We start from the raw sequence: 25,809 nt of genomic DNA, 5'->3' as shown, positions 1-25,809 counted from the left end.
AATAGGAAAAGCAGAGTTAGTCTAATCCAGTCTAAGTCTGATGCTACGAGAGACAATCATGTCATGTTTCCATTTCTGTTCCTGCTGTTGCATGAACATCAGTGCAGACACATGGTAAGCTGCACCAGCAGCCTGATGCCCCTGAGGGGTAGTCCCTCACCATCATGGTCTATAGACAGATTTTTGGTTGGATCTATTTAATAGAGCCTTGCTACAGTTCATCATTTGGTTGCTTGTATGTGCTAGTGGCAGCACAAGGGAAGGGTGAGGTGAAGAGGAGAATGGGACAGTGTCTAATGACAATACGGACGCAGGATGATTGAAAGAAAAGAGAAGTTTTATTTCATGTTCCTCTGGTTTTGGCTGCTTGATTGTGCTTTCTCTCAGGCCAGTTCTGGTGCACTGAGCCCGTTTAACTCATGGGCCCAGCAGAGAAACGTGTACTTTTTGCCAGATTAATGAATTCAGCTAGTATGGAGAGTAGCCTGCTATGTGCCAGAGCTGGCATGAGCTAACTGTGGGGGGTGGAGGGAAAGAAAATTCCTTTTTGGTGTTTGGAATTGGTTGGATTGATCTGCTCTGTCTCAGTGAACTTCACTTTCTTTTTGAGGACTTACTGATTCATATGTTCTGATAGCTTTAACTTTGGAATTGGAAGCATGGAAGTCTCTGAGAGGCAAGAATTTGATGCTTTACAGAGGTGTGTGTACAGTGAAGTGGAAATCAGCTCTTTTATCCAGTTGTGTATTTTGCATCTCTGGCAAATTTCTGTAAGTGTATGACTGTTATATAATTTTTATACATTTTTTTCATACTTGAACCTTCTGGACTGAAATCAACTCAGTTGCAGAACGGATGTTTTCGAGTAATGTGTCACTGCTGAGTGCTTCTGCCAGTACTTTCCTCACCCTGTGCTATGTGAAAGACCCTTACAAGCTGGAACAACCGTCCTATGCTGTAAATATTTTTGGCCAAGAAATATATTTTTGGCCAGCTATTGCCTGCTTTTAAGTTTGGAATTCAAACTGTGATCACAAACTACTTATTTTTCTTTCTTTCTTTGTATAAATCCTTTGAAGAAGTGGTCTTTTAAAGTAGTAAATTATGACACCTGTTTGGTAACTGATACTTCTGTCTGCATCTTTTGCTTAGTGTTGCAGCCAGCGTGGGTTTATGAAGGCAGATCCTGCTTGACCAATCTGATCTCCTGTGGTAGAGTTACCCACTTGGTGGATGTTGGATGTCATCTGCCTAGAATTTATTGTAAAGCCTTTGACACCATTTCCCATGGCAGTCTCCTGGCTTCCCATGGTGTGAATGGGTGTGATCTTTGCTGAATAAAAAACTGTGTGCATGGCCAGGCCCAGAGCGTGGTGGTGAATGGGGTTACATCCAGCTGGTGACCAGGCTCAAATGGTGTTTGCCAGGGCTCAGTATTGGGGCAAGTCCTCTTTAACACCTTCATCAATGACCTGGACGAGGGGATCGATTGCACCCCAAGCCAGTTTGCAGATCACACCAAGTTGGGCAGGAGTGTTGATCAGCTGGAGGACAGGAAAGTTCCAGACAGGGATCTGGGAAGGCTGGGTAGGTGGGCTGAGGCCAGTTGTATGAGGTTCAGTAAGATGAAGTGCCAAGTCCTGAATTTTGGTCACAGCAACCCCCTGCTGGCTGGGGTAAAGGTGGCTGGAAAGCTGCATGGTGGAGAAGGACCTGGTGGTGCTGGTCAGCAGTGTCTGAACAGCAGCCAGCTGTGCACAGCTGGCCAGGAAGGCCAGTGGCATCCTGGCCTCTGTCAGCAAGTATGGTCAGGAGGAGCAGGGCAGTGATTGTCCCCCTGTACTGAGCACTGGTGAAGCCACACCTGGAATCCTGTGTTCAGATTTGGGCCACTCTCTGTGAGGAGCACACTGAGGGGCTAGAGCCTGTCCAGAGAAGGGCAGTTGGAGCTGGCACTTGAGGATGTGGTTAAATGGCGAACATGATGGTAGTGCTGAGTTAACAGTTGGACTTGATGATCCTAAAGGTGTTTTCCAACCTTAATGATTCCATGACCTTATGAGAAGAGGGCTTTGGGCCCTCCAAGGAAGGATTTGAGTCTCCAGCACAGGGCTTTGACCCCTAGAAATAGGCTTTTGGAGGTGAGTAGGAGGGTTTGACTGCTGCAGTTGGATTTTCTTGGATCTCAAATGATGCTTCAATACCTTGAACTCAGGCTCTGCTCCCTAGAAATGGGGTTTTAGAGGAAGGCTTTGAGCCCATTAGATAAAGGCTGAACCCTAAATAGGAGGCTTTGGAAGCTAGGGTTTGGGCCTGGAGATGTGCCTTTGTACTTTATAAAGACTTTGAATTCTACAAGTGAGGCTTTGGGCCTTCCAAATCAGACGTGGAGCCTTCAAAATAATGCTCTGGGCTGTTCAGACAGGTCTTGGAACCTAAGGAGCAGGGCTTGAAACTCAGTAATGAGTGTTTGTGCCCAAACAAGGAGGGTTTGAACTCTTGGGTCACAGTTGGACACAATGATCTAAGAGGTCTTTTCCAGCCTTAATAGTTCAGTGATTCCATGATGTCAAGCCAATATGCCTTGGAGTAGCTGTTACTGTAGTTACTGTTGCTATGATGTTTGTATACATAGGCTTAGATAGACCTAGCAGAGCTGCAGACACTTGAGATGATGCGCAGATATTGAAAAACTGTTGTAAATACCTGTTCATAAGCTACTGGGTCTTTCTGGTGGATTTTCATTTTGTTCAGCTTTCCTGCTGATGTTTTTTGGGATGAGTGTATTTAAGGTCAGTCGATACTGACAGCAGCTCAAACCTCTGAAATCAGTCAGTTAAGGAGTAAAACATTTTCACTGAATAAAACACAGCAGTCACACAGTTGGGACTGCCCCTGTGAGTCTTCTGCCCTTCCATGATATTAAGTTTGGTACCTGTGTGGCCTGTAGAAATGAGAAGTTATGAACATTAGACTGAGTGCCAGTGCCACGTCCTCTGCTCCCAACCTGAGATTGGGAACTAGAACAGCTTTTGTGCAGTGGCATGTTCAGAGTAGCTATACTAAATGAAGGTGTTCTGGAAGAGGCTGGTTCATATTTGTGGCATGAGAAGATCAGGATCTGAGCAGTTGGCTGGAGAATAAGCCTGTTACAGTTGTCTATTGCTGTGTCTTTTGTACTTCATATCTGAAGATCTGTTGGCATCAATGAGATGTGTACTATCCTTGTCAGCTTTCTAGAAGGATTAATGATTCCTCTCTGAGGAGATGGGATGAACAAAGTGCAGAGCTGGTGACACAGTCGTAGAGGGGGAGTGCTCTGCTGCTGACAGGGTTGGCTTGTTTGCATGTGCTCAGAGAGGGAAAGGGTGTTCAAATGCATGTACTGAAGTGGAAGTATAAGAAAACTGCAAGTTAGAGTAAGATTAAAATGCCACCTTTAAAGACAGTAAGGCATGACATTTTGCTGAATTGTTCTGGCAGGAATAAGCACTGTGCATGTTCAAATGTGTAGTTTATCAGTGTTACCTTAACTGCCTGACTTGATCAGGAATCCAACCACAGAGCTTTATTGATTGGCTTTTAGCTCTCATGGGCAGATAAGAGATGATGGAAGGTATTCTGGTGTTTTTTTTTTTTTTTTTTTGGTGTGTCATCTGTGTGTATTTGAATAGGCATACCTGGGGAATGTGGAATACTTTTAGGGGGGAGGTGTTTTTTTAGTGGAATCTGTTTTTGATGATGGCTCATTTGTAATGCCTGCATAGTTCTTTCACAGTGCCTTTAACATATTTTGCTGACAGAAATGTAGATGCCTTTACATGTACTTTGCTTTCTCCTGCTTTGTCACTAAGCCAGAATTATTCTGGAGTATAAAATTATGCTGCTTGTCTACCACTGTGCCTAAGCTGGATGGAGCAGGCCATTAGTACTTGGTGCAGTACTGCTGTGCTGAGTTCCAGCTCATGGGCAGGTTTGGGAAGTTACCCTGTGTTACCCAGCTTGGAATGCTGATTGTGTGGAGAATGGCAAGGCTGCCATTTGCATGAAAGGGTCAAACCAGTCTGGTGTCAGATATGGATGGTAAAACGTCATCTTAGTTAATTACTAGTCTGGCTGCATTCTCCAGTTACTCATTAGGATTACTAATGGTTGGGTGTTTACTCTTCTGGATGCCTGTGGCTTCTTCCATTTTGAGTCTCAGGTAGCTTTCAGTCCTGGGAGGATTTCCTCAGCAAGAGAATCGTACTGGCACCTGTTTTATGTCCAGTAATGTCTTACTCTTTAATGGAGAGATTCTCTAGCAATACTGAATATAGTAATGCCTAGCTTTTTGGAAAGAGCAATTGCCTTGGATGCAGTTTGTGTCCCGACCATTTGCTTATTTTGGCACGTTTTGACTCCTCTGAGTTCCTGATATGCTTTTATTCGTAGCAGCAAAATACTCACTCCCCTAAAGGGGGACAGTGTGTCACAAGTAAAGGTGAAAATGAGGGGCTGGGAACAGAGTACAGGCTGCCTCTTTGCTGGTGCCAGGCACTGAACTGCTTTTGAGCTCTGGTGTTGAGGCTTAGTATTTATGTAGAGTAGCAGCAACACCCTAAGCACAGCGTATTAGTGTGTGTCTTAGTGTGGTAATTGTGATAGATGCATTTATTATGCTGCATTCTATCTACTTTAAGCTGTCCCAGGCTAGTTATTCTGCCTTTGTGCAAGTAAAAGATTAAATTACAGATCATTATGAAACATGTCAAATTGTAAATTGAGATGACTTTCTTTCTGTGAATAGACTTTTGTTTTCTACCTTGCTTTTCTCTTTGCCAGCCCCCTTCCTAACTCCAGATTCAAGGCTGTCCTGTAAGTTGGTGTTTGTGTTACTGTGTATGAAATATGTGAATGACAGATATGCACTTTTTCTTTCACGTGTGCTGAATTTTTAAAGAAAGTTGAATACAACAAGAAAGGGTTCTTGTTTCAGAGTTGTTTACTAGACTAACTACTACATGTTCAAAGAATATTCTCCATTTTCTACGCATGAATAATAATTTTTAGAAATTTTTGTTGCCAGAAAAATAACCAAGTACCTTGATGCATGTGTTAGCAACTGGCAGCGAAGTTCAACAAAAATCTTTTTTATGCTCTTGTTGCTTTTCAGTTTCTAGAGTGTTGAAATTGTGGAGGTAGTTTTGGTGCTTTCTTAAGCTTGTGGAGGTTAGCAGCAGGTTCTGTGGCTGCAGTCAGTGTAAGAGGGGCAGCTCCATGCTGCAAGCACTCTGCTGCACAGGGTTGAGATTTGACAAGAAGGCATGTTGAAATTTTGAGGATATGATGGGGAACAAGTGACTGCCTAAAACAAAATGTTAAATAATTACTAGAATGTAAGCATTACAAATAATTGGTAAATGTCAACATGGAAATGGCTTTTATGTATTCAGTAACTGCCAAATATTAAGGTTTGTAGATACAAAATGAAAATTGATCAAATGGAGTCTGTTTAACAGTCCTGTAGTGAGGAGTCCGTTGTTCAACTGTAGCTGTTTCTTCGGAGATCCTTTCAGGATCCCTTCGCTATTCAGAGCAGAATAGTGGGGTTTTTGGTGAGCATTGTTCCTGCAGTTCAGCATTAGAAAAAGAAATATTTAAGTTCACTGATTTTAGTAGCTATTACTGTTCATCACTATTGCTGTAGATAATTGCTGTGCTTCTGGGTTTGATGGTTTTTCAAGTGAAGGTGTCCTCAAAATGTGTGTACATCAGGAGTTATGTAGAAATTTAATTTCTTTATGACCTTGTGACTCGACAAGCCTTTGGTGAACTTCAGCTGTAGTTTCAGAATGTGGAAGTTTTGCCAAGGTCACTGGGAAGTGCAGAAACTGATGTGTTAGTAGTAAATCAATGTTAAGTGCATTTTTGTCATGCATGTTCCAGAAGTATAGGAATTCTTTATGAAGGATCCACCACCTTCTTATCTTACTCATATGAATATTGCTATCTAATGTCTGTCTTTGAGGTCTGTGCAGGGTTGCATCCCAGATCATGCTGCTGACTGTGCGCATATATTTTTCTTTCAAGCTGGGGCTCCTTAGCAGAGTGACCGAGTCAGTGAAAAACATTGTACCAGGATGGTTGCAGAAGTATTTCAATAAAAGGGAAGATAAATTTGTAGACATGAATGAATCTGCAAACGAGGAAGAGAATCCAGTAAACTATCACCATGATTATGCAAATGAAGATGCCATGGTAATTGATGGGAGAGTCACGCCTGAATCAGCAAGAATTAATTTAGAAGGTATGTGCAATATCATTTAGTATTCTGACCATCTGTATTTATTCACAGATTTTTGGTTTTGAATCTACATTTCTAGGGGAGGCTGGAAGGAGCGTTTGGACAGAAAAAAAGCCAACAACAAAAAACCCTGCAACACCCAAACCAAAATGACCAACCTGCTGGAAACCCCAACCCAAAATAACCCCACATATAGGAAAAACAAAGGAATAAACCTCAGTAACTCAGTTTTTAGAACTGCCTTATCTTCAAAGTTTAAACATACTGGAAGTTCACTTAGAGCCCTTGAAAGTCATTAGTTAACTTCAGATAGTCAAGTAGCCAAGTGTAAAATACTGCTAGCATTCATTTGCAAGTGTGTTGGGTTACATTTTCTTTTTAAAGGATCTGGGATGAGAGTTTATCTAATTGCTTAAGGTAGTAGAAATATTAATCTGTTTTGTTCTCCTCAAAACAAAAGACCAGATGCTAGAATGCCAGAGGAGAATTCCTTCATGTGTCCTGATATTTTTTTTTTCTTTTCCTTTGAGCTTCTTCAATCAATTTATTAAATTCCTTTGTTAGTTTAGTGGAGATCTGGGGAACTTTGCTAATGACATTATTATTTTTGAAATATTTTGTAACATTGTGTGGCGTTGCTAGCTTGGGGTCTTTGGAAACTATTTGGATCCTTGGTAAAGAAGTTTACTACTCTTTTATCATGTTAAAAATAATCTGTGCTTTATATCTATGCCTCTCACTGTTTCTGTAGTACTCCATTAATTTGCATATGCTCTCATTTGAGTTTCTCTTAAATTAGCAGTTTTGGGAACTCAGTTTTTAATTAGGTGAGAAATTTTGTCTGAGCACATGTACATAACCATCTGTGTGGACAGTCAGCTGCTTGTTGTTGGCAGAATGAAAAGTAATGAGGAAATACCTTTCTCACCAATGTTATCTAATTGTAAATAAGGAGCTTTACAGCTCTCTGTGTAGCTGTAACTTGAGCATAAGTTTGTATAAAGGAATAGAGAAGGTTTTCATGAATGAGTAACATGTGTTGGCTTTCCTGAAGAATTGTGTGAAAGGACCTTTCAGTGAGAACAGCTGCACAGCATACTTTCTGGCTCCAAGAAATCAGGAGCAGATGGGACCTGCTAGAACCTTCAGTAGCTTGTGTTGCAGTTTGTGGATGTTGTAGTTAATTTTTCTAGGTATAGTTAATAATAATTTTTTTATTGTTACTGGTGGTTTTATTTTAGAAAGCCTGTTTCTTTGGCTCTGAGGTACCAGTGTGCAAGAGCCTATGTTCCTTTGCTTGGCCAGCCTTTGGTCTGATAATGCTTTCTTTCATCTCAAGACAGTTTTAAAAATCTACCAGTGCTTTGAAGAATCAATTACTAGCAGTGCAGTGCTTCTGAAGATTGAAGTAGCTAGTTTAAGCTTCAGCAGAAATGTCGGGATAGTGTCTCAAAATTATGTTCATACCCAGAAATTGTGGGAGGGACTGTGGGAGGGCATACGGATATCCGGCAAGATGGCCATTAATTGCTATTCTGTTCATGTGGCAAGCTGGAGCTGTGAGACCACCTCTTGCAGGACACTGGCAGTGTTTACAGACCCTTTTAATGAGGAAAAAATGCCTGTCTTACAACTGAGGCCGTGTTGCTTACTTTGTCCTTTGTGCCAAAATGTCGAAAACTAATGGATAGGACATAAATTGCCTGTAGCATGACCTGATATGGTAGAATTTGGAAGGGAGGATGATGACACCAGAACAAATAAACCCCTGAAAATCTTTGCAAATACGTATTTTTATGTTACATATTCAGACTGACGCCATCTTTTTTACAAGAAAAAAGATAAGTTATGAACAACTCTGCAGTTTTTGTCATGGAATCTCAAATTTTGGAAAGCTTATTGTAAACATTAGCTGGAGGAGAAGGAATTTATAGCTGTTTGATTTAGTGAAAGACACAGTTTAAGCACTTGAGTGCAGGGTCAGATTTTGATGAAATTCAGAAAAATCCCATCCTTAAGTACTTGTTAATGCCACATTAATGCTTAGTATTGCAAGCAGTGTTGCTGCTGTAATCAGACAGATGAAACCCTATCCGGGTGAGGAAGTTAAATTCGGCTTCTCTATTTTTGTGCATAGAACTTGGCAATAAGCATGGCTGTTGATAGAAAACAGGTTTTGGCTTCTGTGAGCTTGTCTGTAGGGAAGCTGATTGTCTGGCTCTTCTTGTTTAGAACCATCCACGAGCAGGTCTGCACTGAACTTCTCGGATGTGTTGACAAGGCCCTCCCTTCACCGGAGCCATTTGAACTGCACCGTGTTGGATTCCACAGTCCCGCACTGTCAGCCCTCCACATCTTCCACACTTGGCATCGGCAGTCCTGGGCTGTCCCTCGTAAAGGAAATAAAAGATTCTACCTCTCAGCATGATGATGATAACATCTCAACAACCAGTGGCTTCTCCTCTAGAGCATCTGATAAAGGTAACTTCTATGTTCTCTCTTTGGTTTGGTTGATAAAATGAAGTACTTTGTATTCTTTAATATTCCACATTGCCTTAGGAAATAAAGCAGGAGAATGTCAGCTCTAGATGTTAAATTTAATTTTTAGTATTTTAAAAGTATATAATCTTGTCACCTTTTAAATATAACCACGCTTGGAATACATTTATGAGTCTGTTATATTGTAAAGATTCAGTGATGATAAATGCAGTTTTAGCTTGCTTATCTGTAAATCTTGAATGGGAATAATAGAAGATGAGGATGACTTTCTGTAGCTTGATAGCTGGGTTGCTTGCCTAGAAGGAAGATTGACTCAGAATATCTCTCAGCTGGCTAAATTTGAGTAAATATGGTTGAAAAATAAAAACACAAGATATTCTCGAATTTTTTTTCACCAGGAGTCAATAAAACAACTATTCTGATTGAACAAATTTGGGCCTTTTTTTTTTCGCTGTTTTTGGTAGAGGGCATAATTTGTCAATACTACTTTTTTTTTTTTTTTTGCCAAACTCATTAGAATCTACACCATTTTTAAGTAAGAAAACCCTCAAGACATTATATTTATGTAGAATGTGACCTAGATGTCTCACTGAGAAAGGGCAAAACAGCAAGTTTGCAAATTATTCTAGTTCCCCATATAAATGGGGATGGAGGTGTGCTCAGCCAGTTCTCTTGAGACCATAGTTTGACAATTCAGAGTAGGTGTTGCCAGGGCGTAGCAATATAACCTGAGTTTGCTAGAACTTTCTGGTACGTGTCCATAGGACATACAGAAAATAGGTAGTTAACAGTGTTAATTCAGCCTTTGGGTAATTTTTCAGGTTTAAGACTTGGTCAGTTCTGTCCTATGCTGGTTTCCAACCCTCTATCAATATAGGAAAAGCTTTGTATCATTAGAGATGCACCAGTGTTTATGCAGTTCCTTTATTTTATAATGAAAGAAAAAAAATAAAATTGTGTTATATTGGAAAAGTGCTGTTAACTTGTGAATGCTTTTGAAAGATTGGTATTGGATCAGTATTGAAAATACATGAAAGGTCATGTATTCACAGTTCTATGAACAGATTTTAGGTTCGGAGTTGGTACTTGGGTTTCATACCATATGTGAAATTCATCTGTTTGAAGAGCTTTGAAGGTTAGAGTGCCAGAGAAATCAGTGTTGAGGGACCTTTTCATTTTGTGAGATGTTTTTGTAGAGAACTCTGAAGTTTGTGTGATGTTTAATACTAAATTTCTCAATGTACACAAGGCATTTACATATGGCATTTGTCATTTTGGCAGATATCACAGTTTCAAAAAATACTTCGGCACCACTGCTCTGGTCCCCAGAGGCTGAAAGATCTCATTCCCTCTCACAACATCCTGCATCTAGCTCTAAAAAACCTGCATTCAATTTGTCTGCTTTTGGATCTCCCTCTCCTGTAAGTATTGCACAGTATTAGTTTTAGTCAAGTTGAATGTGTAGCCATTTTACTAACCAGTTACCATAATACCTTTCTCTAGTCACTTGGAAACACTTCTGTCTTTAAGACAAGACAGCTCGGGGATTCTCCATTTTACCCAGGAAAGACCTCTTATGGTGGTGCAGCTGCAGCAGCAAGACAGACAAAAGTGCAGATTTCTGCTTACCAGGTATGAGAGCAGTAGTGCAGTGGGAGGGAAAACGTAACTGAAATACAGAAGGGGGAGCTCGGCCAAAAAAGCTCTGAGCTGGGAACTTAACTTGAAAAATGTGGCCACGGTTCCTATCTTGCCCACTCAGCCTACAGTTTTTGTTTCAATTCTTGTGTAACGCTTTATGTAGAAATGCTTATCATAAAGCAGAGAATGATAGTAGCGTCTTAGTTCCTGAGCACTTTCTTGTATTAGGGGTTTCCTCTGTTATGTATTCCAGAAATTTCCATGGTCTGCCTCTGATGTATTATGGTAAAATAACATGTAAATAATTACAATGATGGCATAAGTTTAAAAACTTTATTAATAGCAGCAAAAGTTGCCTCCTTATACTTGCCTGTAGATCTTACATGAGCACTCAAATTATGAACATATTCTGCATTTTTTAATAGAGGAGTATTCAAAAGGCAAATTTGCTCATCCTTTGCAGTTCTTTTACTGAGAGGGAGGCATGCAGTCCTACATGCTACATATCATGATAAACAAAAAGATGCTCTCTATTTTACTGTCATCAGATGGCTCATGAGAAGAGCTGCTTGTCCCCAGGTGTTCCTTGTGGTCTAAAATCAACCAGCAAATTAAAAATCCTGCCTGCTCTCAGTAGCTAGAGTTAACTCTAAAAGCAAGTCAGTAAAATCTCATTTGGTTCTAATTTGTTTAAATGAGAATGCCCTTTGTTAAAAAACTGAAAAGTCAAAAGGAACTGTAAGGAGCTGAAGATAAATTTTCGCAGTCTGTTTCTACCATGGAACAAGGGGACTCAATTTCCTGATTCAGGGAAATCTTGAACCTTGTGGGTTTTCCTGACTTGGTGTTGAGTCAAATTTGAGAACATTTAAAATTTCTGTAAGCTAGAGGTCCTCTTTGGTCAGCTATTTTTATTTTTTACAAAAAATCTGGCTTATGTTGAAAAGAGGAAGCAAATATTAGGCATCTAAAGGAGACACAAGCTTGTTTTGTTGCTGCGTACAGCGAGTCTCACTTGCATGTTTTATGTGTTGTGTGATCTCCTTCATTCGTGTAGTCTTCGTGTAGTTATGTGGGAAGCATGATGTGGTTACATAACAGGTGTAACAGTTTATTTAAAAAATGTTACACTGAGGTTTTTTAAAATTATTTCAGTCATGTGGTACGACATTGACTTTTTCAGTCAATGTTGTACCACATGACTGAAATAATTAAAAATTTTTTCAATGTATTATTTTAGATCTGTTACAGTTCAAATCAGATCTTTCTAAAGTGAGTGAAAAGATCTGCAGTCAGCTGCAGTCTTAGAGGAAGGGGGGGAAACGAGAGAAGTAGAACTAGAAATTCATGATGATGGTTGTATACTCTGGCTTAAGATGCCGTGCTTATGCCATCATGAAACTCCGAGATCTGTTTTGCTACTGAAAGTACTTTCTGCAGCACAAGGTTTTGCTTCATTTCTGTTTTCCTCATCACCACTTCAGAGACCCTATGACCCCAGCATCTCCATTTTATGACTTTTTACATTTAAGGATTTCTTTTGTTGCTTTATCCCATGTGCAAGATATGCAGGGCCCCACTTAAACTTCTGTAGAGTCAGTGGAGTATATTTTTCTTCTTCATGCCTAGAATGCTCAGTGAGTGCATTTTTCTCTGTCATTATGAGAGTATTGGTTGTATCACTAGTGTAGCCGTAGGGCATGAAATCCACGTGTGGAACTCAGAATCCACCATTGTAACATTGGCGATGCTAATTTTTCAGCCACCAATAAAAAGACAAATGAAAGCAAAACAAGCAAACGTGCAGTCCTATGGTGTGACAAGTTCCACAGCACGGCGCATCTTGCAGACATTGGAGAAGATGTCAAGCCCTTTGGCGGTAAGGGGTGCTCCTTTTAACGTTTTATGCCATGTGTTTGAAGAACACAGTGAATGTGCCAATATAGGAAGAAGATGTTACTTGATGTCATGTCCATTTTAATTTATTGTACCTGTTTTTTCAACAGGATGCTAAAAGGATTCCATCTCCTGTTTCTAGTCCTCTGTCAACTGTAAGTTGATCAGAAACTCCCCCATGTTTTTGTTGGATGGAACCCTCTTGTAGGGAAAAAAACATCCTCTAATTTTGGCTCTTTTTCCCCCTGTTAGCCTGTGGACAGGAGTGTGCTGAATATGACTAGCTTCCAATCCAGAGAAAACCAGGTAAGAACCAGTAACATGTTAATCTGTGATAGGTAACTTTTTCTGCTTTACAGCTCTTAAAAAAATGTCACAAACCTCAATGACAGCACACACATGAATTCAGTGTGAGTTATAGCTGCCTTGGCTGTGTGGAAAATTCTAAAAACGTCTTTTCAATCCACACTGGATGAAGGACCGTGAAGATTACTCACGTCTTATCTTTTTGTGGTGGTGTGCTGATAAATCAGGAACAATGTCTGTAGAACACACAAAGTGGTTTTATCCTGGCCTGCAACTTGGAGTTAAGTTGCATTATAACATTCCTGTTTCAGGAAAGCTTTCTCTTGCAGAAATAACAAGAAATACAAAAATATTGATTGATTCTTCAGATCTTGTGCATATTTCCATGTTTATTTTAACCAAAAAATAAATCCCTTTTTCATTACTGGTCAAGGCAAGGAGAAAATTGAACAGTTGTTAAATTTTGTTACTTCTGTAAATTTATGCTCCTAAATTCCTATTTGTAAGTAGCACAGAATTGTTTCTGTGGTAAATCATTATTTCCTTGGTTTTGTTTTAAAAATGTTTGTTTAAAAATTATATTTATTAAATTATGAAACCACAAAAGGTCACTTTTAGCTCTGGCAACCAAAGGAACAAAAATGGTGTTTCTTTAATGCAGACTTTCAATCTGCTGTTTTAATATGGAAGTGGACAGAATGTTTTTAAAAGTTTCTATGTCGTTGACTTGGTTAGAAGTATAATTAGTTCTGCAGTCACTTAGGAGTTTTTAAACATCTCAGAATTTCTGTACTGTCTTTGGCCATATGATGAATTGAAAGAATGTTGAAAAGTAGAGCATGTAAGTTTTTTACCTCCTCTTAAATATTGTCCCAGTAATTGGAAACAAAATTGAAACGGATTCTGCATTAAAATGCAGAACCACACCTGTGATGAGGCATTTAAAAAGATCTACCAGATTTGCAGCATAGACCCTGGCATTGGTCAGAAAGTGAGTGTTGCATACAGCTGTCACTGGGTAAAAATAGAGAAATTGTCTAGCTCATAATGCTAGAATTGATAAAATTTGGCAGGGAGAAAGGGTAGCCCTTGATGAAGAGAGAGGACAGGATTGTATGTGCCCAGAAGAGGGTTGTGCGTTTTCCTGCTAAAGCAAACAAATGGTTGACAGGACACTTGGACACTCAGGCAGAAGTTTTACAGGTGGTTTTTTTTGTGGTAATTTTCTTATTTTGAGGATCTACACTAGACAGAATAATTCGTATTGAACATGTAACTGTGATACTTTTTTTTCTTGTTGTGCATGCCTGTTTCATTAGTTTGATACCCTTTTGCAATAATGTCATCTGCCTGGCATGTGAAGACAAGGTGGCAGAGTTAGTTTCCTGGATTTTTGTGAGACTTTTGGTTCTGTCTCTCTTGCATCCCTCTGGGCAAGTTTTCCAGCCCTGGGACAAGCTGGTTGAACAGCAGGATGCAAAAGATTGCAGTGAATTTTGCTACATCTGGCTGGTGAGCAGTCACCAGGGGTGTTCCTCAGGATCGGTTCTAGGGCCAGTGCTGTGCAAATACCTCTCAGTGATCTGGAGGCAGGAATTGAATGCCCCCTTAGCAGGTTTGCTGATGGTATCAAACAGGGAGGTGCTGCTGACTCTCTTGGGGGACAGGAGTCTTTGCAGAGAGGTGGAGTGGAGCATTGGGCATTCATCAGTGGGATGAAATGTAACAAATCCAAATGCCAGATCATCATCATTGAGACCTTGGGACTGAGTGCACCCTCAGCAGGTTTGCATGTGACGCCAAACTGAGCAGTGCAGTTGACACATCTGAGGGATGCCATCCCGAAGGACCAGGACAAGCTCTAGAAGAATTGGGCCCATAGAAGGTCATGTGGTTCTGCACCTGGGTTGGGGCACAACCATCTGTTGATACTAATTTAAATAGTAGGTACATCCAGAGTCTCACTCTTCTTATCACCAAGGCTACAGATTATTTGATATATCATGGGGCCTTTTTGGGTCTTCCTTCTTTCTCTATTCAGTTTTGCAGAATGTGTAGTACTTTCTGTTTAGTAATTAGCCTTTGTTTGTAAAAAAGCTTTGGCAAGAAAAATCAGACCAGTACTTTTAAAAGCATCAAATGCAAATCTAAAACATTGGAGCATGCATTAATGAGACTTCTTTAAAAATATTTAACAAATTTTTTTTTAAGTGTAACTTCAAAGGAAGAAAATGTAGGAAAAGGAGAAACCCAGAACGTGGTTTAACTTTACTTAAGAGTTTCAATACTAAATTAATGGATTTAGTCAGTGAAAAAATCACAGTGAGGGCAGAGGAGTGGAAAGGATGGGAGCATATTATTGTAACATGAGTTATTTTGCTTTTATGAATATTGTTTATTTTGTCATGAAGTAACTGCCAAAGTTTGACACAGGATTCAGTCAGACTTTGACTATTCCTATAGCTTTTTGGATTTCATAACTGATTTTCTGGTGACTTCCTTCTGCAAGCTAAATATCTTCAACACTTCCACATAGTTTTCACTGGGTGCTGAGACGGGTGGGAGGTTTGCAGTTCTGTAACTTTTATCATCAGTCAATGCTGTGGTAAGTCAGGTGGGTGCAAGGATAAATTGATTGCTGCTTCCCTTTCAAAGGTGGATTCGCAACATCCTCCTGTCCAGAAACTTGTGACACCAAAGCCAATCTCCCTGACAGGGAGTCGGATCACGTATTTTAAACCATCTCTGAAATCAGCTACTAATTCCAGAAAAATTCACCAAAGGGTAGATACAGACCATCAAGTAAGCAAATTTTCATGTCCTAATTTGCCTGCTTCTTGCAAAATTGGAATGTGTCTAACCAGTCTACTAAGGTGCTCTTTTTTGCCAGAGCACCAATAGTATTCTTGAGGTAAGCGTTAAGAAAAGACAGAGGGAAGCATTGTGAAAGAGATACTGAGAGGTTTTATGAATGTAGTTGTATCTTTGGCATACTAAGAGGCTGGTGCTTATTTTCAGAATGTGCTGGTCTGCTGTTGGGCCAGCGTTTTTGCAGTGAAAGAAAATTAAAATACAGAAACACAGATTTCCTTTACATATGGTGCTGTTCAGAAAGCTGATGGAAGGTCCTGATGTTGTGTATAAAATGTTTCAGGTGAACTGTGGGCTCCAAGTGAGATTTCTAGCAATTGCCAATTCAGATTGCTTTTTTAATTGCCCATTCTGATCACTTAGGTATTGATGGAGTCCTTGATAGACTTTCCTTAAAACAATACTGGAATCCCTTTCAGAAAAAAAATCATCCATGGTTTTGGTATCACTCTGAATGTAAAAATGACCAGGTATTAAATATATGGGCTGGAGATGAGGTGGATAGTCAGGATAGTTAGGGAACAAGCTTAAACAGATGAGGTATATTTAGTGAAATAAATAAAATAACCAAAACAGTACAAAATGTGTGTTTGGTTGTCTTCTCTTTGTGTTTTGTTTATAAATATATTCAGATAAATCTTGAAATAAATAAAACTTTTTTTGCAGGACATGATGGAGGAGAGTTTTCCTGCAGAAAAGCCTGTAAAATCATCTGAAAGGTATGACAAATCTATTAATTTAAAACACTTGAAAGAAGAAAGCCCCCTTGCTTTGTCAGTACAGTCTGCACACTTGCCTTCTTTTGGAGGAGCAGGAACAGTTCTCAGTAAAAGGGAATAGAAAAAGTGAAAAAATTGTATTATGAGAGAGTTTAACTACTTGTGCAATTTGGTTTTCATTAGGGGAGAAGCTGTTAGTGTAAGCTAATTAAATAATTACTTGGAGTCTGAAGGCTTTGTCACTCAGGAATTTCTTTCTGAAAAATTTTTTATAATGTGAAATGTCTTACAGATCAGGAGTAAATTCAATTTTTAGGGTTTTTAATGGTGGTGTTTTTGTTTGTTTGGGGTTTTGTATGGTTTTGTTATTTATTTATTTATTTGGTTATTTGTTTATACAAGAAGCTAGAGGAAGATTGTTTTTTAATATTCATTACATGACAAAGGCACTTGTCTGCTCTGTGAGTTTTCCTGAAAAACAGAAGCCCTTTAGAGTCATCTGAAGACAAGTGCCAGCTTGTCTCTGGAAAAAAAAGGAGGGAGAGTTAATAATTATTATTATTATGTATTTCTTCATGAGGAGATTGTCTTGCATTATGCTGCTTGCTTGGCATAGAATAACATGAGATAGTATTGATGTTCTCCCTTCTGGGGAGCTAATCTTTTGGGTGAATTAAGGCACTGTGTGCTCACAAGATAACCTTTTTTTGAGGATTTCAACCTTTCAAATAACATTATTAGGGAATCTGTTAATGTGTTGGCTCTGTTCATCTTCCAAGCAATTCTTACATTACCTTGGGCATTCTTTGGCTTGCAAAAAAACCCAAAGCCAATCCTCTGTTTTACAGTCTAATAGTTTGACTTTACAGGAACCATCTTTGGTTTTGGCAGAGGTGCTAACAGGTGTTAGGTTTTAATAGTGAGTATTCAAACTGTTCTGAGCTTTCTTTGGAGCAGTTCCTTTCTCCATGTAGAAGGGAGATCCAGGAAACTGATACTGCTTTTCATTTTTTCACAAGTTTTACTGCTGTGTTTCTACTTTTGACTTAAGACTAGATGGTCCTTTTTATTTTAACTCTTTTGTGAAGCCAGTCTCTATTGATTGTCATATTATGGAGGAATACAAACTAGTAAGGGCCAGAGTCTCTTCATGCAGCTAACCTGCAGTACTTTGGTACATCTCTGTTCAGCCTAACAAAGGCTGTTTAGTTTTTAAACCAGTGTCAGAATTGTAGATTGAACTGACTTGCTTGAAGACAGAACTGTCTTTGCCCCTTAGTAGCTGACAAGTGTTAACAGAAAAGAGGAATATGGACTATCATAGACATGCTATAATTGTCTGAATAAAGATTTATTTTGACATGAGATTTTATTTCATAATTCAAATTGATTGTCACTTTGGATTAGGGAAAAGTTTGAGCATATGGCCTTCAGGATCTGGTTTCCTCTCAGTGGTTACAGTGCTGAGCAGATGTTTGCAACTATCTGAGAGATTTAGACCAATTCTTTTCCTCAGTCCTCTAGACACTTGACCTGGTATCTTCCAGTGTCATCCAATGTACTTTTGTAATGAGTGGCTGACTGGCTGCAGGATAAGCTTGATATGGTAATTTTTTCAGGGATACTTCATCATAATGCCGTGCTGCTTTTTATTGTTATTATTCCTTAGTTCACTTCTGTTTTGGGATGTGGCTTTGGTTTGGTTTGGTTTGGTTTGGTTTGTTGTTGTTTGGGGGGGAGGTGCACATTTGTTTGTTTTGAGGGTTTTGTTTTGTTTTTTTGTTTCCCCTTCCCACTTGGATTAGGGAGTGTTTCTGGTTTAGATCTAGGCTTTTGTAATGAACAGTGAAATGCCTTTGTATGCCTTACAAAGGGATCTGTATTCATGTCTAAATAGACTTCTGGAATGTTGGCACACCCAAACACCTCTGTTGCTTCTGCTGATGGCCTCAGGAAAGCCAGAGCTGCTTATGAAGCTTCTGCCATATTTCCTTGCCACACAAGTTTAAGCCTCTCAATTCCATAAGAGCTGCTGGCAGCATTTCCTGTGTGCACATGCACACCCGCCCCCTGCCCGTATATTTTTAGTTATTCTTTTATGTCCCTTCAGAGATACATGCTCATCACAGAATCAGAGAACTGGCAGTCAAAATTTCCACTGTCTGGACTATTAAAAGCAAACATTAGAAAATAACAATCTAAATCAGTTCTTCTATTTCAGGTCTTCTGGCTTAGTCATCATTCATTTATGGATGTTGTGACTGTTTTTTATGTATGTTATTCTCACTGCTGCTCTTATTCATCTTTTGCTGTTTGGAACACCAGCTATTTACCAGCATTTAGGAACTTGTGGGATGGTTTTTTCTGATTCTAATTACGACACAACAGTTCTAGGATTAATAGTGGCTATAATAGCTTGAAACAATTACTTGATAAATTTTGGGGGTTTTTTCTTTCTTTTTAATCCCCTTCCTCAACCTATGTATTTTTATTCTGTGCCAGCAATTTGAGCTACCCCAAACTCGATACTCCTGCATCCAATGGTCTGTCTTCAGGAGGAAGGATGGATAGTGCCTGTGGCAAGATGAGAAGGGAAAGGGAGCGATACTGTGCATCAAGACCCGGACAAAAACAGCAACTGGTAGGGGTGTCTCAGGTTAATTGTTCTCACTGTGATTACTGAGATAAGTAGCTTCATTGCCTCATAGTATTTTACAACAATGCCATTTCAGTTTTGTGGGTATTTGGCTGTGGGTTTCAGAGCAGGCTCCAGTTTAGTTATCCGTATAAGTGCTTCAGCTTTGGTTTTATATTTTTTAAATCTTCCATTGTATTATCTTGGATATTCTTCATGCTATAAAGTTTCTTATTAGTTGTTGAATGAATAAATTTGGTAGAGATTTGTGGAGTGTTCAGAAAGGAATGAAGTGCCAAGTATTTAAAAAAAAAGGATTTTTTATTTTGTTGGGTTTTTAATATGTAGGTCATGTAGAAAGTATGAGCCAAGAGCCTGAAGCAGAAGACAGTGTTTTGCAGGTTTACTAGTGATCATTCACAATTTTTGGCACTTGCTCAAACTTGTTGTGAAGGATTTTTTCCCCTTGTTTTAATGAGGAAACTCCATTTAATGCAGTGATAGTCATTATTATCCCAAGGATTATTTTTCTGCCTGAGCGTTACATAAGTGGCTTACTACTAGATCTTAAATCTAAAGAGGTTAACTTGGTCTTCTGGCTGATGCACAATGAAGAAGTAGTAAATGCTGGAGAATGTAACAGAAATGTTCTCAATATCAAGGTGTGATAGACTCTTCAGATAAGATCTCTGAAATATATAATCTGTGGGGTACATTAAATGTCTGTAGTAGCAATGTGCATCTCTTTTTAGTCACTTCTGAGTAGACATTGGTACTACTGTCCAAACCGTGAAGAGATTGGTTATTCCCATTTAAACTCTAACCAATCTAATCTTGGTAATCAAAGGGTTTAAAAGACAAGGGTAAGAGCAGAAGTTTTTAAGGTAGGCTGATTTGTGAATTTTAAATTTGCATCCTGATGCATGATACTGACTGGATTTACCAGAGTATGATCCTCTATGTTGCTCATCACTGTTTCATTTTTGACTTTCTGTGCTTTGGATTGGTTTGGGGGTTTTGGTACTCCAAGGAACACACATCCTTCTTAAAATAGGATGTTTTTCCAAGTTCAAGTGACTTCAGAGACTTTGTCAGCTGTCCTACCTAATTTTGCAAGTGGAACACTTTCTTACTTGCCATGGAGTTGTGCTCTTAATTAAAGAGATAAGGGAATAATAGAATCTTAGAATGGTTATGTTTTTCTAGATCTGTATTAACTAAAGGACAAAACCAAAAATAAATCTTACCTGCACCCCTCTCTCTTCTGCTCAGATAACAATTTTGAGCTTAGTTTCAGTACTCTTACTGTATAAGTGGTGGATGTAGTATTGCGTAGAAACTTGCCTGCCATAAAAATGATGTGGCAGACTCATGTGGGAGGTTAGGATTCCTTTGGAAAACCTGCTTTGTCTATAGATCTCTCTGCTACATTTAACTTTGTTAAGAAACTAATGGGAGGACAGGGTAGGATGGTAGTAGGTCTCGTGAAAAAGAAAAACTAAAATTTACAACTTTTTAAAGAAAGATTGAAATCTAAAACTTTTCTAAAGAAAGTGAAAAATTAGATTTGGCAGCTTCTTTAAAGAAAAAAATTAACAAAAATGAAAATGTGCACCTAGGAGGTGGAACAAGAAGAGCTACCTGAAGTACCCCTGCCCATCAGTACGGCATCGCTGCCGACATTCAGCTTCAGTTTCCCTGCCAGTAGTGCTGTCTCCTCATCACCCAGCATGGTTTCAAAAGCAGTGATGAACAAGGTAAATCTTTGCTGTATACTGTGAATACTGTTTCAGGGTGGGTATACATCCTCCTTGCTGAATGTTAACTTTTTCTGTGGTGCTCATGAAGCTAACCAACTTGAGTTTATAACCTGTTGGATTAAACAGGGTTTTATTCAGATTGGGGGGTGGGGAGGATGACATATTTTGATATGGCTTCTTCTATCTTACACACTCACTGGCAAGCTTTCTCTTACAACTCTTAGCTGTGGATCAGAAATATCAAACATCAGATTTCCCAAGTTCACTGCAGAATATCTGTTGGACAGTGAATTCAGGTGGCTGCTGTTGTTTTACTGGCACGCTTTTCTCTTAGATACAAACTTTAATTCTTTTGAAAATACAGGTACAACCAGCAAGTAATGTTGGCAGTCCTACATTTGTATTTTCATCTCCAATTGTGAAATCTACTGAGGTGGAAGTGCTACCTCCCTTGTCTGTAAGTAAATAAATCCCAACATTTTCTCAAGGCTTTAGTAGAATACTGTGGAACAATAAAGCAGATTTGGCCCTGGTAAGGGCACAAACAAATGTATAGATTTCTGATTTGTAATTTTTTACCCAGCACCCACCAAAAGTTTGAAGACTGGATTTCAGATTATTATTGGTATGTGAAACTTGATTAAACTTAAAATCTAAAAAAACCCTCTCTTTTTTTATAGCAAATTAAGTTTACATTTAGTGTTCCTGTTGTAAAGTCGTCAGAGATTTCCAGATCCACTGATACACCAGTGACATCCATCCTTAGTCCAGGTAACAAAAATTTTAGCATTTGAAACAGAGTGCTAATTCTCTTTTCTTTTTTGTATGTTAAATAGTTAAGCTGTCATTTCTAAGCTTGTTACAAATTCCAGGCAAAGTGTGTTTTCAGTGACAGGTCTGCTTTTAATCAGATTATAGCTATAAACTCTTGTAAATAAGGTTAAATTTTGAAGATTCTTATTTAAGAAGAATGAAACATGGAAATTGTTGTTTCTAGCAGATGTGAATGTATTCTAAGTGGATTTCTTTGTAAAAGGTGGGTTTTGTTTTATTTTTAAAGGTAGTGCCACTGTAAACAGCACCAGCAATAAGAAGGAAGAAGAAGAAGAATATGATGGGCTCTGCAAACCTGCTAAGTTCTTAAAGCAAGGAAGTGTGTTAGACATTCTAAAAAGCCCTGGTGAGATAATGAGCTCTTTTAAAAAATATTTTGCAGAGAACACACTTGCATATAGCTGCATTGATTTTTAAAAAGCCCAGCACAACAGCAACCAAAAAACCCCCAGACAATTTGTCACAGTTAGGGCCGTGTCAGCAGTAAAGACAGACTTAAATGCTACATCTGTTATGCTTCATGCCCCCTTCTGTTACAAGGGGCTTTCATTGCTGACGGGAAAACCGCAGCTCCAAACCGGATGTGTTGCTTCTCTGTTACATATTAGGTTGTAATTCAAACTTAAGTATAAAAAGAATTAGTCAAAGAATCGGTGTTTTGTTTAAATAAATAAAATTATGTAAATGGAAATTCCTCTCTCACCTTCACTGTCTCCAGAAATTAAGAATGGTGAAAGTAATTTCATTCCTAAAGGTGTTTCAGAAGTTGCGTATCTTTCTACCTAAAATGTTGACAGTTACTATGGGTTCAGATGTAAATTTTAAGTAGCAGTGGGCTGTCTCACTTCAAAAAAAATGGTTTCCAAGTCATTGTGATTGTTTTCAACTGTTGTTTTTTGAGTAAAAAGTGTAGATGAGTAACGTGTGTGTAGATGATGTTTTTTGTTTTAGGAAAAAGGACTTAATTGAACTTGATCTTTCCTCTAAGCTACAGCAAGACTTCTTATTACTAAATCTATGTACAGCTTAAGGCAGTGCCTATTTTTATATTGCAAAGAGCTAAGTGAGAGAAAATACACTGTGTGTTTTGTTTAAGGAGAGACCTGTGGTTGAAGGGGCTTTAGTTTTCTTCAGCAGTTTAACAGAATCAGGTTCTAAATCCACACTGTTCAAAGATTCCAATTCTAATATGAAAAAACAACGCCAATGCAAGAATAATATAATAATAAAAAGAGAAACTCTTTATTTTAGCTTTACAGTTCAACTGTGCTGATATTTAAGATGTGTTGCTATAGCATTTTCATTAGTGTTTCCGTATTGGTGATTCTTGTTTTCTGAAAAGTTTGCATCTTCAAATAAAGAGTTAGCCTGTGCCCAGTGCATTTTGAACCAAGATTATAGAAAAAAATTGTGTGTTTGTCTTAATTTTTATTGCTTAATTATTACTCAGTATTTGTAGGGTAATACTGTGTGGATTGCTGCTCCAAGTACCAACTGCTGTACAGCTACTAAATAAATGAGTCATCTACTATGGCAGAAATAGCTTTGGAAATTTGATTTGATTTGACATGGTGTCTTAAAATGAAATTGGATTGTTTCCAGTCGGTGACAGATCATCAGCTTTCCTTAGTGTTTGTTTATCCTTGTATCTACCAGTCTAGTGGCAGATAGAAATGAGATGTGTCTTTAAAACTTTCTTGGAAGTGAAGAGTTAAATCAAGCTTTAAATAAGTGTTCTGTTGTGTCCCAGCTCAGTATATGAAATTTCATCCCTTTAGATAAGATTTCCATGGACTTCCTCTTGCAGTTAGTTGGAATGTATAGTTGTAACCATTGGCACTAGGTTTAGATTTAGTTGTAACCATTGGCACTAGGTTTAGATTTGTGCTGTCTGCTATTATAAGTAACTTCCATGCAGTACAGCTTCATTAGTAAGAACTCTCCTTTTTCTTTTTTTTAAACTAGGCTTTATGGCTGGGAAGTCACCCTCCTGTTCATCGGCACAGCCTGTGACGAGCACAGTGGTCTATACCAGGCCTGCAATAAGTAGTTTTTCTGCAGCTAAAGACACCTCTAAACAAACATCCTCGTTTTGGCAGTCTGACACACATGACCAGTGTCTGCAGAACAAAACCACAGATGGCAAATGTGTAACATGTGAAGCTGCTAAAGTGTCCACTGCTGAGAGTACGAAGCAGATGGTCAGTGTGAGTCCGTGTGTCTCCTCCAAGACAGCAGTCCCCACAGGAGGGACACTGGGCTTTGAAGACAAATTTAAACCAGCACCCAACACGTGGGATTGTGATACCTGTCTGGTCCAGAACAAACCTGAAGCTACAAAATGTATAGCATGTGAGACACCAAAGCCTGGGACAGGAGTGATGCCTGCTCTGACAATGCCAGTGGTCACAGACAACTCGGTGACAGTGACATCCACCTCCAGCAGCACTGGCACAACAGTCACTCTGGGGTTTGGAGACAAATTTAAACAGCCAAAAGGCTCTTGGAACTGTTCAGTGTGCCTTCTACAAAATAAGGCAGAAGACAGCAAATGTGTAGCTTGTCAGTCTGAGAAAACAGGTTTGTTCTTTTTTCTCTGTTGTTTCAGTCTTAGTCTATGTGTATTTTTAAAAGAATAAAATATGTTGCATATAAAAAATACTTTGAGCAGCATGGCTGTATGCCAGACAGGATGGATTAGTGGCTCTCTGCAGGAGTGGTTGCAGGCACTTTGGAGGTCTTAGCCCAGATTCCAGCCTGTCACATGAGTTGAACTGATTGTGAAATGTGTTAGTGCAGAGCTGAACTGAAGCAAATATACCCTGCTTTACAGCTAGTGAGGAAAGATGACTAAAATGGATGCCTTGATTAGCTTAAAATCATTTGACTCATTTTCATCGGGGAAAAATGTAAACTCCTTGAAAGGAGCTAAAAACTACTGGATTTGTTGGGGTTTTGTTTTCCTCTTTCAAAACATAGGTAGAAGCAGTATTTGCACAACATGGCTTAAAATGTCTCCAGTCAGCATTTGTGTGGAATTGAGCAGAGGTATGAAGCCAGATTCCAAGTCAGCGTAGTCTTTGTCTAGTTGTCGTGTGCTAAACCAGAACCATAATTTCAAATTTGCACAGTTACTTTAGGTTTGTCAAGGGGATGAATGAAGCAGGTAAAATGGGAGGACATAAATTCCCTGGATGTGCTGGGGAAAAGAAGAGCCATTCCTGTCTAGGAAACATTGCTGCTTTGAGCTTGAGAAATTACCTTGTGTCTCTCCCTTGAATGCCACCCTCAGAGGTTCATTGTAGGTGAAGAGTGCAGTTATGTGATGCTTTTGTGCCTTTGGGATGTCTGCTTCACTCTTGACACTTGTGGAGCTGAAGTTTGCTCTTGGGGTGCAGCATCAAGTGTCACCTTTTCCTTTACCGGGGAGACAGTCAGAGGGCAAGTGTTGAATTTCACACCTCAGCAGCAGTAGGTTTCTGCTGCTGTTAAAGGCAGTGTAGTTTGTGTGGTGAACACAGAGTTGTGGGTTTGGAAGCTTTCAGTTCCTTTTTTAGTTTTGTTACTATATAGTTGGGATGTGTCCTGTCCTTGTGACTTGCTGAAGAATCATTGTAGTAAATTCTCACCCTTGCATCACTTGATAGTGATCATTAACTCGAGTGATGCTAAGTTTGACTACTGGTAACTGGTGTCCCCAGGAATTCTTTTAGTAGTTCTAGTTCAGTACAGCACCTGTAATTTACATCTGAAATTGGCTGTGTTCCTGCATTTTATGAACTGCAGTTGCTGTTTAAATGTCACTGGTTCAATTTGTTCTTGAATTCATATATAGATTATAAAGAAGAATCCAGGTGTTTCTATTGTTTACATTCTCAGATTGTGTTTGACTCAAATCAACTTGTAGCTTGATGTTTTTTACTGTTACACTTGTGTGCTTTGCAATTTAGTGAGCATTTCTTAAAAGATTTGTGTATGATTTAAGCAGGATGATTAACTATTTTTCTTCTTTTTCAGGGAGTTCAGTGCCTGTGACCAGTAGCAGTGTTTCTGCTTCTTCTGGAGGTTTTCTGGATTTAGACAAATTCAAGATGCCTGAAGGAAGTTGGGAATGTGAGGTCTGCTTGGTCCAAAACAAAGCAGAAGCCACAAAATGCATAGCCTGTGAAACTGTGAAGCCAGGCACCAAAGCAGAGCTCAAAGGTAATACTTACTAAGAACAAGGAAGTACATTCTACAACCTCTTTCCTTTTTTTTAAGTATAGTGATTTTTCCATTGAGTATGGCAAAACTGTCCATTTGTTGTTTAGCAATGTTGCTTAAATAAGATGGTGTGCATGTTTCCACACCCATTTTCCAGAA

At 39.0% G+C, this 25,809-nt stretch overlaps 1 protein-coding gene across 2 annotated transcripts in view; it reads left to right on the top strand.

Annotated features, from left to right (window-relative positions):
• Positions 1-25,809, top strand: part of NUP153 (nucleoporin 153) — a 43,917-nt gene that overhangs the window by 10,297 nt on the left and 7,811 nt on the right. Inside the window, exons 2-17 of one of the 2 annotated variants that reach the window (XM_059469933.1) lie at positions 6,073-6,289; positions 8,519-8,767; positions 10,067-10,206; positions 10,289-10,417; positions 12,189-12,305; positions 12,433-12,477; positions 12,575-12,628; positions 15,284-15,430; positions 16,166-16,218; positions 18,721-18,859; positions 20,473-20,610; positions 20,978-21,070; positions 21,294-21,384; positions 21,674-21,793; positions 23,413-24,027; positions 25,465-25,650. In XM_059469933.1, coding sequence (XP_059325916.1) covers positions 6,073-6,289; positions 8,519-8,767; positions 10,067-10,206; positions 10,289-10,417; positions 12,189-12,305; positions 12,433-12,477; positions 12,575-12,628; positions 15,284-15,430; positions 16,166-16,218; positions 18,721-18,859; positions 20,473-20,610; positions 20,978-21,070; positions 21,294-21,384; positions 21,674-21,793; positions 23,413-24,027; positions 25,465-25,650 — 2,533 coding nt within the window. The remainder of the gene's footprint in view (positions 1-6,072; positions 6,290-8,518; positions 8,768-10,066; positions 10,207-10,288; positions 10,418-12,188; positions 12,306-12,432; positions 12,478-12,574; positions 12,629-15,283; positions 15,431-16,165; positions 16,219-18,720; positions 18,860-20,472; positions 20,611-20,977; positions 21,071-21,293; positions 21,385-21,673; positions 21,794-23,412; positions 24,028-25,464; positions 25,651-25,809) is intronic. The other variant, XM_059469941.1, reaches the window with a different exon arrangement.

Source organism: Ammospiza nelsoni, chromosome 1, assembly GCF_027579445.1.
Source record: "Ammospiza nelsoni isolate bAmmNel1 chromosome 1, bAmmNel1.pri, whole genome shotgun sequence".
In the NCBI taxonomy this organism is placed as follows: Eukaryota; Metazoa; Chordata; class Aves; order Passeriformes; family Passerellidae; genus Ammospiza; species Ammospiza nelsoni.
This window is presented reverse-complemented; position numbering and strand designations above follow the sequence as displayed.